Source organism: Monodon monoceros, unplaced genomic scaffold, assembly GCF_005190385.1.
Source record: "Monodon monoceros isolate NGI ecotype Baffin Bay Population unplaced genomic scaffold, NGI_Narwhal_1 Super_Scaffold_21, whole genome shotgun sequence".
Taxonomy (NCBI): Eukaryota; Metazoa; Chordata; class Mammalia; order Artiodactyla; family Monodontidae; genus Monodon; species Monodon monoceros.
In genome coordinates, this window is record NW_021703778.1 from 98,877,502 (window position 1) to 98,889,699 (window position 12,198).

The following is a 12,198-nucleotide window of genomic DNA, read 5'->3' on the forward strand; positions in this document are numbered from 1 at the left end:
CCTTCATTGGCAAGCGGATTCTTAACCACTGCACCACCAGGGAAGTCCCCGATATTCTCTTATTTAGGACTAAATTATCAGGTTTCCAAAACCTGATATGCAGTTATTGGCTGAGGGTTGGAAAGAGGGAGTGGAGAATGGAGGGCTGGGTAAAGATAGGTAAAGATATGTAAAAATTCATCATTGACTCAAATACGCCAAATCTTCTGATGAAGCCATGACACAGTTCTAAAATGCGAAAAGCAAAATAACCGTGTTGGAGGGATGACATAAATACAGGCCAAAGAGCTTGACATTTCAGAAGTGACGGGGAAAGTTTAAAGGAAGCACATGTGGAGAATATAAGGAAATGACCTTGAAATTTATGGGCAAGGTCAGGCTGCTATAAACCACAGGATAGTGGGTGTAACTCAGGAGTGGAACAATTGACTGGGAAAAAAACCCGTCTGCAGTTTCCCAGACTGGAAACATTTCCTGTCTTGGATGTCTGGATCTGTTTCAATGTCCAAGTAGCCTTACTTCAAAGTGCTCATGGGAGCAGAAAAGACAATTGGCTGAGTGTGTTTATTCAGAGCTGGGGAGGGAGAGTGGGAGTGGGAATGGGCTTAGGAAGTAAGTCTGGGTTTAAGAGCACACAGAGCACAAGGGGATAACCATTTTTCTGCAGACCAGCATCCAGGGCACTTCTCAGAGAGAAGGAAAACCTGGGAGGGAAGAACCTGGAAAACAGGACACAGGCGTCTTTGAAGTTATTTAGGTATGTAGGTAAGTCACAGTGGTGTTTGGTGCTCCAGGGAACGACATGGGAAATTCTCTTTTTTAAAAATTAAAAAAATTTGAGGGAATCCCCCGGTAGTCCAGTGGATAGGACTCCGTGCTTTCACTGCAGAGGGCCCGGGTTCAATCCCTGGTGGGGGAACTAAGATCCCGCAAGCTGTACAGAGCGGCCAAAAAAAAATTTTTTTTTCTGAAATATTTTCAACTTTAAAGAAACGTTACCACATTAATACAAAGAACTCCTAAATATCCTTTATCCAGTCACAATATTTAAAAATTTTCTTTCCCTTATTAAAAAAATTTTTCTTTCTCTGTAAATACACATGTACATACATACATATGATCTATATCTATCTATCTATCTATCTATATATTTTTTGGCTGTGCTGCCCAGCTTGTGGGATTTTAGTTCTCCCCACCAGGGATTGAACCCAGGCCCTTGGCAGTGAGAGTGTGGAGTCCTAACCACTGGACCGCCAGGGAATTCCCCATATGATCTTTATTTTGAACCTTGGAGAGTAAGTCGTCTAATCATGCCCCTTTGCACCTTAATATTTCAGGGTTCTTTTTCTAAGAACAAAGATATTCTCTTAAACAATTGTAGCACAAATTTCAAATTCCCTATATCAAACACTGACATAACATTCCTATCTACTCCATCGACAATATTCTCATATTATCAATTGTCTCAAAAATGTTCTTTATAGCAATATTCTTTTCTGGTAGGGAAGGTCTCTCTTTGATAGGGGCATGAGGCTGGCATTGCAGGACAAAGATGCATGCTCTTTCCCTCAGTTTCCTTAGGATCTTTACTAGTAGGGGAACCCTTGCAGGTCAGTTGTTTGGTTTTCTTTGGTTTCATTCTTGTTCCATGTCCTCCCTAAGAGTACAAAAACTAATCAGCAGGAATTACCCGAGTGTTAAGAGATCTATAGTAGTAGAAGGGATCTGGCACGACAAGATGTAGTTTTAGCAAGGTGAAATTGGGCATCCTCCCACGTCTCCCTCCCCCCGCCAGCCTCAGCTTAAGAGTGAGAATGGACTATAATACTTTTCTTATTCCTTTTGATCTTTTTTGGGGAGGGTGGGTAACAGGGAGAATAATAAATACTTGAATGAGCAAAAATTAATTTGGGGAAAAAATAGGGAGATGATCTCCTATGGTAATTCTAATCCTTTACTGAGAATAAGACTTTCTATAAGAATTTCTCTCAAGGGAAGTGTGACACTGTACTTGTTTGTACTCTTACCCATTCTTTTTGGTGATTTAGAACTAATTTCTGTTTAAGAATCAATTGATGTCAACTTTCCCCACTGATACCCCATATGTGAACCAGTTGCAGAACTGCTTCCCTGGTCATCTTCCAGTTCTGTAGAATCCACACATTATGCCACAGCAACAGGGAATGTGGTGGGAGGGACAGGAGAAATGGGAAAAGAGTGAGAAGGGATCTCTGTCTTGGGTGGGGAATGGGGTAATGTGGAGAAGGGAGAGGAGACCCCAAAGACTATGCTGTTGGGGTTTAGGGGAATCTACGATCTCTACTGGAGCCAAGTTTCATTTCAAAGTCAGTCCTCTGTTTCCCTCCTCCCCTCCAGGCAAAATGAAGCTGACTCTGGTGCAGATCTTTTTCATAATGTTGCTGCTCCTGCTGGGCCTGGGGGTAGGCCTGGGGTTGGGACTTCAGATGGCCGCAGCAGTCCTGGAGGAAAGTGATCAGCTACTGAATGAGTTTCAGTCCAGTGACTCACATGACAAGGCTGAAGCCACTAGGGAGGGAGCGGGCACCCTTCGAAGCATAGAAACCCTTAGCAACAAAGAAGTGGTGCAACTGGAAGAGACCATCGTCAGTGAAGATGAAGTTGGAGGAAACAAGATGCTCAGAGCTGAGGCTCTCTTTCAGAGCAACAAAGACTATCTGAGGTCTGACCTGATGGACAGGGAATGCAATGCCCTGATGGCGCAGAAGACGAAGCCACACAACCACACATGCATACCCCGGTACACATTCATCCATGAGGAACTAGAGGCAGTCAAAGCTGTCTGTAAGAGTCCTGTTGTTGCCTGTGACCTCAAGGGAGGCAAGTGTCACAAAAGCTCCCGTCCTTTTGATTTGACATTCTGCAAGTTATCCAAACCAGGCCAAGTCACTCCTCACTGTAATTACATAACTTTCATTCTTGAAAAGTACATTTTTATATCCTGTAGTGACATGAAAGTCCAGGTAACATCTGGACCATGAAGTAAGTTCTCTTCTGCACCTTCTCATCTTTGTCTTCCTTTCCACTTCCCCTTTTTCATGCTGTTTTTGTCCTTAGGTATTCTGCAAAAAAGGTTCTGGGAAGAGAGGCTGGCCTATTCTTTATCCTATTTGAAAATATAAATCTTCTTTGCCCTAGGGGTTCACCCAACCTGCATTTTTTTCCTGGGATTAGAGGTGGTAGAATAGGGTGATGATGTCCAATCTCTGTAGGTTCTCTGTCTCTTAGAGTCTATCTCTTGCCCTGGAAAGAGATAAGTGAAGAACTGCTCTAGTCTCTCCTATGATCCTGGTTATCAGTCTGTTCCCTGGTCTGGAGGCCTTTAGGTGTGGATTACAAGAGTTTAATGCATCCTTTATCCACGTCCTTCCCTGCTACCCACGATGAACCTCTATGGCAATCACATAAGCCTCCTGGGCTTTCCATGTAGCACTTCTCTGCTACAGATGTAAATTAAAGTGATTCTAACTGTGACTGCGTCTGGAGAACCATGTGGATCAGGTTTCTTTTCCCGAACCCCTGGCTGTAGGGGTCTGCAGGTACGGTGCCATGGTGGTGCAGACTGAGATAAAACATGTCCTGGGGCAAAGACAGCACTCATTTTCTTGACCCTTCTCAACCCTTTTCTTTTTCCTCTCATTTTTTTTACTACCTGCCATTTTTTTTTTTACATCTTTATTGGAGTATAATTGCTTTACAATGGTGTGTTAGTTTCTGCTTTATAACAAAGTGAATCACTTACACATATACATATGTTCCCATATCCCTTCCCTCTTGCATCTCCCTTCCTCCCACCCTCCCTATCCCACCCCTCTAGGTGGTCACAAAGCACCGAGCTGATCTCCCTGTGCTATGCGGCTGCTTCCCACTAGCTATCTATTTTACATTTGGTAGTGTATATATGTCCATGCCACGCTCTCACTTTGTCACAGCTTACCCTTCCCGCTCCCCATATCCTCAAGTCCATTCTCTAGGAGGTCTGTGTCTTTATTCCTGTCTTACCCCTAGGTTCTTCATGACATTTTTTTTTCTTAAATTCCATATATATGTGTTAGCATATGGTATTTGTCTCTCTCTTTCTGACTTACTTCACTCTGTATGACAGACTCTAGGTCTATCCACCTCATTACAAATAGCTCTATTTCGTTTCTTTTTATGGCTGAGTAATATTCCACTGTATATATGTGCCACATCTTCTTTATCCATTCATCCGATGATGGACACTTAGGTTGTTTCCATCTCCGGGCTATTGTAAATAGAGCTGCAATGAACATTTTGGTACATGACTGTTTCTGAATTATGGTTCTCTCAGGGTATATGCCCAGTAGTGGGATTGCTGGGTCATATGGTAGTTCTATTTGTAGTTTTTTAAGGAACCTCCATACTATTCTCCATAGTGGCTGTACCAATTCACATTCCCACCAGCAGTGCAAGAGTTTTCCCTTTTCTCCACACCCTCTCCAGCATTTATTGTTTCTAGATTTTTTTTTTTTTACATCTTTATTCTACCTGCCATTTTGATCTTCTTTTCCCTCCCTTTGTTTCTCCCCCACCCTGCCTCTTTCTCCTGGTCTCCTTTTCCTCTTCTCTTTGGGATCTCCCTGTTCTTTCTCTGAATCCTTTTAGATATTCATTCAGCCAACACTGATCTCTTATGCCATGCCAGGTAAGAAGATGTTGGTCCTATAAAGAGTTTGGCATAGGGGGTTAGAGCGAGGGTGGGTCAAGAGAGTGATGGAGAGAGAGAAACAGAGAACTATTTTTAAAAATTATGTCCAGGGCTTCCCTGGTGGCGCAGTGGTTGAGAGTCCACCTGCCGATGCAGGGGACGAGGGTTCGTGCCCCGGTCCGGGAAGATCCCACATGCCGCGGAGCGGCTGGGCCCGTGAGCCATGGCCGCTGAGCCTGCGCGTCAGGAGCCTGTGCTCTGCAACGGGAGAGGCCACGACAGTGAGAGGCCCGCGTACCGCAAAAAAAAAAAAAAAATTATGTCCAATAAGTAGAATAATGGTCACATAAGGTGCTCAATAGATGTAGAATGAGTGGGATTGGAGGGAATTTTATTCTCACTCAGCACGTCTTTTCTTCTTTTGCTCTGAAAAACAAGAAAGTTAGTGAAAAAATATTTTCAGCAGAAAAGGGATTGGATCTACTCAAAGAGGAGAAAAGCTATGGGGTTGAATAAATAGAAGATGCTAAGTGGTTTTGCTCAGCCAATTTTCTCTGAATTCAAATCTATCAAGAAATAGTTTCGTTAGACATGCACGGGCACAGGAAGGGATCATAGAAAATGGCAATAAGGATTCACTATGAGACTTGATTTTGAGATTTCCTCTTCCTAGGGTTTTTGCCTATTTCAATCTCCTTGACAGTAATACACTCAAGAGTCAGGGACATCCATAAATGGGACACTGGAGGAAGGAAAGGTTTGGCTTACTCTGACCTGGCTTTTACCTTCCTGTTCTTTCTTCATTTAGCTCCAGATCTCCCTTACCCTTCCTGTTCTTGCAGGCAGGCAACCACTTAAATGCTTTGCCTCTAGTCTCCCCTCAGACTTCCCTGTTTCAACATTTCCCTCCATACCTTTGACTCACCTCTCCCGGCAATGACCTTTTAGGAACAGTGTTGCTGGGCGGGAAGTGTGTCTGCATCTGTGGGCTGCCCTGACATTTTAGAGGTGGGTGGAGGAGTGGCAGGAGATGAGGCCCTGGACAAGGAAGATTCCTACTCTTCTTTTTTTTTTTTTTTTTTTTTTTTGTGGTACGCAGGCCTCTCACTGTTGTGGCCTCTCCCGTTGCGGAGCACTGGCTCCGGACACGCAGGCTCAGCGGCCATGGCTCACGGGCCCAGCCGTTCCGTGACATGTGGGATCTTCCCGGACCGGGGCACGAACCTGTGTCCCCTGCATCGGCAGGCGGACTCTCAACCACTGTGCCACCAGGGAAGACCCCTACTCTTCTTGATGGGAGAATCCCTTTCGGAAGAAATAGACAAAAGACGATCTAAGACAAGGGAGAAAAAAAGAAGTGAGGTGTGAGAGAGGAAAGAAGAGTGGGTGTCAGAGAAAATCAGTGTGTTAAGAATTTGTCCAGTATGTAACCCAAAGGCATTGAAGATTGGGAATGTGATGGGAAAGGTTCCAAGTTTGACTTCTTAACCAAAAGACAGAGGATCCATTGTGCGGGGCAAACTATTAGGAGACTGGAATTAGCAAGGAATGGAAGCCCATGTGCTTTCATTCACAGATAACCTCTTATAGGTTCCCACCAGCTTCTCTCATTTAGGGTTCCCACACTCCAACAAGTTCTGCTATCGCCCTCATCTGGTCTCCACTTTGGACAAATCTCAGTGGTCAGGCTTTTATCTGACTGTGAAAACTATCTCAGGAAAGCAATTTACAAAGCACTGTACGGGCTCCTAGTGGCTCAAGCAGGAAAACACAGCTTGGTAGGTGTAATGGGTTGACAAGAAGTGGGAACTTCACTCAAAAGGGATAGAAAATTAACTCATTATAGCTCAAATGATGCCTGATTCATAAAACTTTCACCAACTCTTTTAATTCCAGTAAAATCCCCCTCTTTGCACTTCCAGTGTATATGCTTAGTCCATACAGCAGGTCCTCAGTCCTCTACCCAGTGTTCCTAAATCCCCAAAACTCCGAAAACTGAAAGATTTTCTTTCAAAGTGGCTCCCAAGCTCAGTGAGATGCAAAATCGGGCTGAATTGACTATGCAAGTCTATTTATTATCTTTATTTATGCTATATGACTATTATACATTTCACTGAAGAAATATCAATATGTCTGATTATGAATACTGCCTCAGATAAACTCTTCTAGGGATGCATAAACATCACATACACTTATACAATGTTGCTTTTTAAAATCCTAAAAATTCTGTTTCAAAATGCATTGGCCCTAATGGTTTCAGGTAAGGGATTGAGATCTATATATACTATTTAATTAACCCTTAATTTATTTGAATATATAATATGACCTCAGTGAGAACATAGTATTTTTTTTTTTTTTGGCTGTGTTGGGTCTTAGAAAGTCCCCCTCTGGTGTCTGGGACTGACTGAGGCCAGCAGTGCCATCTGGGTTGGGTACCCTGAGCTTGAACTGGGACTCCTCTGGGCCTGAGTCCTATTTCTCCCCTCAGGTCACGGCTCCCCTACACCATGCGTAGGGCCAACAAGCTGCCCCCCAAAAGTTCTGAGACTTGCACCTATGGGGTTGTCCTAGGACCCTGAAGCCAGGCCCTGTTTCCACGAGGGTGACCTGGCAAGCGGTGGTCCCCTCTGGCTGGTGTGGTATGTCTTTTGTGGGATCACACAGCAGTGGGTCACCAGAATGGTGCTGATAAACTGATTTTGCGTGACTCAAACATATCCTGGACACAGAATAAATTTAGGACTCTGGATCACCAATGGTCACTACTCACCCTTGGACTTGAGTGCATATGTAGGAGGCTTTCACCCACCCATGTTCCTATTGCTCTGCTACTTCTGGTCAATAGCACTTGAGGGTGGCAGGGACAACAGCATGTGTCCCTCACCCTGGGAGCTTCCCACTGCTGGCACCCAGGGTGGACCCCACCCCTTTGCAGCCTCCACACCATGTGGAGGTATAGTGGGCTGCTCCTGTTTCCTGTAAAGACTTTTGAGACCATTGCTCTGCAGTGTCAATGGGGCACTTCAGATCAATGCCCTCTCTTGCCTCTGATTGACAGGTGATGACACGCTTTCTTAATCTGTGCAAGATGAAGGCTAGTCATTCCTTGTGTGAATGGGATTGCTCTTTTGCTCTGCCCATGTACCCCCTGCCTATATTCCTGGATGGTGGCAATGTGTGTAAGACAGGAGTGTAGTGTGGTCAGTTATGAAAGAAGTGGCATTCTAGGAAGGCGGTGATTATGGCTTAAAGAATTCAAGAGAATTGTACACCTGAAACTAATATAATATTGTAAGTCAATTATGCTTCAATTAGGAAAAAGAACAGAAAAGAAAAAAAAGAAAACTTTAGAAACTCTCAAGTCAGTTCTCAAAAAAAAAAAAGAGTTCAGGAGAAGATATAGTTGGAAGATGTGTTGTTTTATGTTTATACTACAAAACTCTAAATGGCAAATTTCACACGGTCACAAATTATCATTCTCATTTTCCTGTGTACTCTGGGTGCTATGGTCTGAATATGTATCCCCTCCAAAATCACATGTTGGAATCCTAACGCCCAACGTGATGGTGTGAGACAGTGGGACCTCTGGGAGGGAATTAGGTCATGGAGCCCTTATGAATGGGGTTAATGCTTCTGCAGAAGAGATCCCCCAGAGCTCCCTTGCCACTTCTGCCCTGTGAGGACCCTACCTGACCATGCTGGCACCCTGATCTGGACTTTCAGCCTCCAGAACTGTGAGAAATACATTTTTATTGTTTGTAAGATACCCAGTCTGTGGTATTTTGTTCTAAAAATATGGGCTGGGCTAAGTAAGACACTGCTTGTGTTTGTGGTCATTATCAACAATGTACAGTAACAAAGTAACCTTTGAGAGAGTCATTGGAAGCTGGTATTCACAGGCAGCACAATGGATGATTCAGGGCCATGAGTCACGATACAGCTGGCACGAAATAAATGGCACTAGGAAACTGCAGAAACAAGAACATCTATATGGGTCCTATCAGACCGGTTTACCTTTTTCATGTGGTGGGAGATAATGAAATTATCCAGGAATAATACATCTGACAATAAAGAACATGAAGAAATGGATCCTAGATCTAACAGGAAGAGATGGTGCCCAGACAACACAGAAAATCTACATGTGCACTGATTGGATAATAACCAAATATGTGAGTATCTGTCCTCTGCCCATAATTCTAAATCTTCAGCAATAAGTCCCTATACTTCACTTGGGCCTATGATTTTTATAATATATTTTAAAATCAAATTGTTTATATAGATAAGGGCCGCTTTCCCCATCCCTCCCTGGAGAAGAAAAAAAAAAATTGGCCAGGGACACACACTCCTTAGAGGCAGCTCAGCTTGTGGTCAAATCCAGGGTAATGTCTCTGTATCATGCCCTTGTCAGGCTCTTGATTTGAACTCTCCCCCTCAGATCCCTCTAGAGCTCACTCTTGTAGGCAAAGTGGACTGAGCTGGCCCTCTCCACCCCTTCTCTTTCCCAAGGTGGCAAAGTTATATCATCTGGCAGAGACTCATTCCTGGTGGAATGAAAAGGGACTCCAAGGGACAGAGTTGTTGTTATTTAGGCAGTACTTGGACTTAGCATGTAATCTGTTGATGATGTTCCTTCCTCTGAACCTTGGATCCTACCCATAGGCCTGCCCTCTCCTCTTTGCATTTATAGACTGGACTTCAGTCAGTTTCTAGAAAGTGATTCTAAGGACAGAGATGCCACCTCCAGGAGCAGCTGGGCTGGCTCTTTAGTAGAATTAATGATTCAGAAGCCAGGTAATAGTTGGATTTAAAGGAAGAATTTGGGAAAAGAGGAAGAAGGCTAAGCAGAAGGAATATTGAGGGAAATGTGAGTGCACACGTCAAGGCATCGTGGCCCTTTACCCACTTATATATGATTTCAGGAGGCCCTGGGATATCCCACTGTTTGAAAATGTCAGCTCTCTAGTATTAGCACGAAGCTAATGTTTGGAATTATATCTGTATAAACTTATTGTGTATCCCTATACACAGCATGTAAAATTTTTAACTTCAAAGAATGGGTGAGATTTTCAGCACCTTTATAAGGTGACAAGAAAAGCAGAAGGCAAAACAGTACTTGTTCTATGAATGCTTTTGCAGGAGTTTGGCAGTGTGCTAGTCACCGGTTGTTAAAACCAGTAACAAAAAGACAAAAAAACTAAAATCAGGCATTGTATCTGCCATGGTAACACATCCACAGACGAGGCCTATAGGGGATAGGATAGGAAGAGAGAAGGTGACATGATTAAATCTAGCACTAGGCATTGCCCTGGAAAGCTGGCCTGGCTAAGGACCAATGTAGAGCAAACAACTGCATTAGGAGACTATTTCCAAGGGGAGGAAAAGGCTGTCCAAATGGTCAATGGATAAAGATAGATATTTTTACCAGGAAGGTGCAGCCATCTCCCAGCTTCTGTGAGTGTTACCTGCCAAGAATTCACAGGTGCACTTCTCTGGAAGAGAAGGAAATGTATTGAAGAAAATATGGTAGAAGGGGGTTATAAATATGGAAAAAGCGTTACATAATCTGACCCAGAATTAGTCAGTAGAAGCCCTTCTAATCTGGCTTCTGTGTGCTTTTGACATGTTCCCATCATTCTTTAGACACTTCCTTGCTTTGAGAAACAGCAAGATGGTCTAAGCTCATCTTGTATTTTCCTTGCCCTGGGACCAGTCATTTCTCTAAAGAAACATGGTTGTTTTAGTGGAAAACAGTATTTTAAAACCAAGATCGGATGCTAGGTGTGTGTGTTCATTTTTGTGGCGAGAGAGTTGGTCCCTCAGAGGGCAGAGCTTGGGAATACAGCAAAAAGATGCAATTACACACCCACCCCCCCCCACCCCCACATATTTACATGCATTTTATTTATGTATTTACATTGAAAACCATGATTCACATCAATATCTCCAATTCCAATCCAACCCCATAGGCTCATATTAGTTTTCTCCCTTTCCATATTTATATCTCCATTTCCATATTTATAAACCCCCCTCTACCATATTTTCTTTAATATATTTACTTATTTGATCAATCTCCATGTATGTAACTAAATCTTCTGTTTCTGCCACTGTCCCCCCTTCCATATAGATGCACTTTGCCCTCTCTGACTCTGACACTCTGTGACAGGCTGTCCCCCTACATGGATGCTCCCCATTTGGGTTTTCATACCCCACACCAGGTTCCCCTCTGAGTGGGATACCTCCTCTCCTTGCTCAGGCTGACGCTCCATGCTGGATTTCTCCCCCTCATGCCTCACCTCTACTCTCCCTCACCCCCCATATGGACGCCCTTTTCTCTTTTCTTGGCCTTTGGCTTCCTATTCCCCATGCCAGGCTGACCCTCCTTTTCAATGCACACCAGGTTTTGCCCCATTTAATGGCTTCAGGACTAAATTGTTTAGGAAGGGAAGAAAGGGAAAAGAATGGAAGGGAATAAGAAAGAAACAAAATGGAAGGCCAGGGGAAATAAGCCAATGAAAGGGAAGAGGTGTTATATCTTTTGAAAATTAAAATTATATATTAGCAGTTTCTGTACTTTAAAGTTTTACTAGCTATATATTATTCTATTTTATTAATGCAATATGATTCATTGAACTATTCCTTTACTTTTGGAGGTTAAGTTGACGTCTAACAATAAATAGTTCGCACAGATTCTTTTCCTTAAAGCAAATTCTTCCAAGTGGAATTATTAGGTCAAAGAGTATAAACCTCAAAGCTTTAGATACCTTTTCACCTATTGCCTTTCTGTAAGGTTGTGCTTATACTCTCTCCACCAGTGTATAGAATGGACCCACGTCACTATATCCTTTGCATAATTTGGTATTATATTTTATTTTAATTTTTGACAGTTTGATAGGCAAAATAAGGGATCTCATTATTATTTAACTTTGCATACCTTTTATTGAATGGGTCATATCTTTTTTATATAAATTTATTTTATTTTATCTTTGCGTTGAGTCTTTGTTGCTGCATGCGGACTTTTCTCTGGTTGCATCTAGCGGGAGCTACTCTTCGTTGTGGTGTGCAAGCCATTGCGGTGGCTTCTCTTGTTGGGAGCATGGGCTCTGTGTCTCGTGGGCTCTAGAGCGCAGGCTCAGTAGTTGTGGCCCACGGGCTTATTGGTAGGTGGATTCTTAACCACTGCTCCACCACGGAAGCCCCAAGTGGGCCATATCTAAAGCAGTTCTTAGTAACTCAGTGTCTCCTCTTCCCAGAGATTCTCTCCACTTCCTGATACAAACCCTTATGAGCCCTCTTTGTGCCCATATACTCTGTTACTCTGAAAACACAAATTAAAAACTCTTTAAGTTTGAGTGGATTATTCATGATGGCTGCACAGTATCATCAGTCATGCATTCAGGGTGTTGAATCTGGGTTCATTTAGGAGGGTACACAGAGAAAATACGGTTCAGGAATTTCTCCTAGAGGAAAATTACCTCACAGTGCTCAGGTTG

General features: G+C 43.2%; 1 protein-coding gene across 1 annotated transcript; it reads left to right on the forward strand.

Moving 5' to 3' along the window:
• Positions 1-708: 708 nt before the first annotated feature.
• RNASE10 (ribonuclease A family member 10 (inactive)) lies at positions 709-3,340 on the forward strand. The gene is made up of 2 exons (XM_029239775.1): positions 709-757; positions 2,377-3,340. The coding sequence occupies exon 2, from the start codon at positions 2,382-2,384 to the stop codon at positions 3,018-3,020; it is 639 nt and encodes a 212-aa protein (XP_029095608.1). The 5' UTR covers positions 709-757; positions 2,377-2,381; the 3' UTR covers positions 3,021-3,340.
• Positions 3,341-12,198: the final 8,858 nt, after the last annotated feature.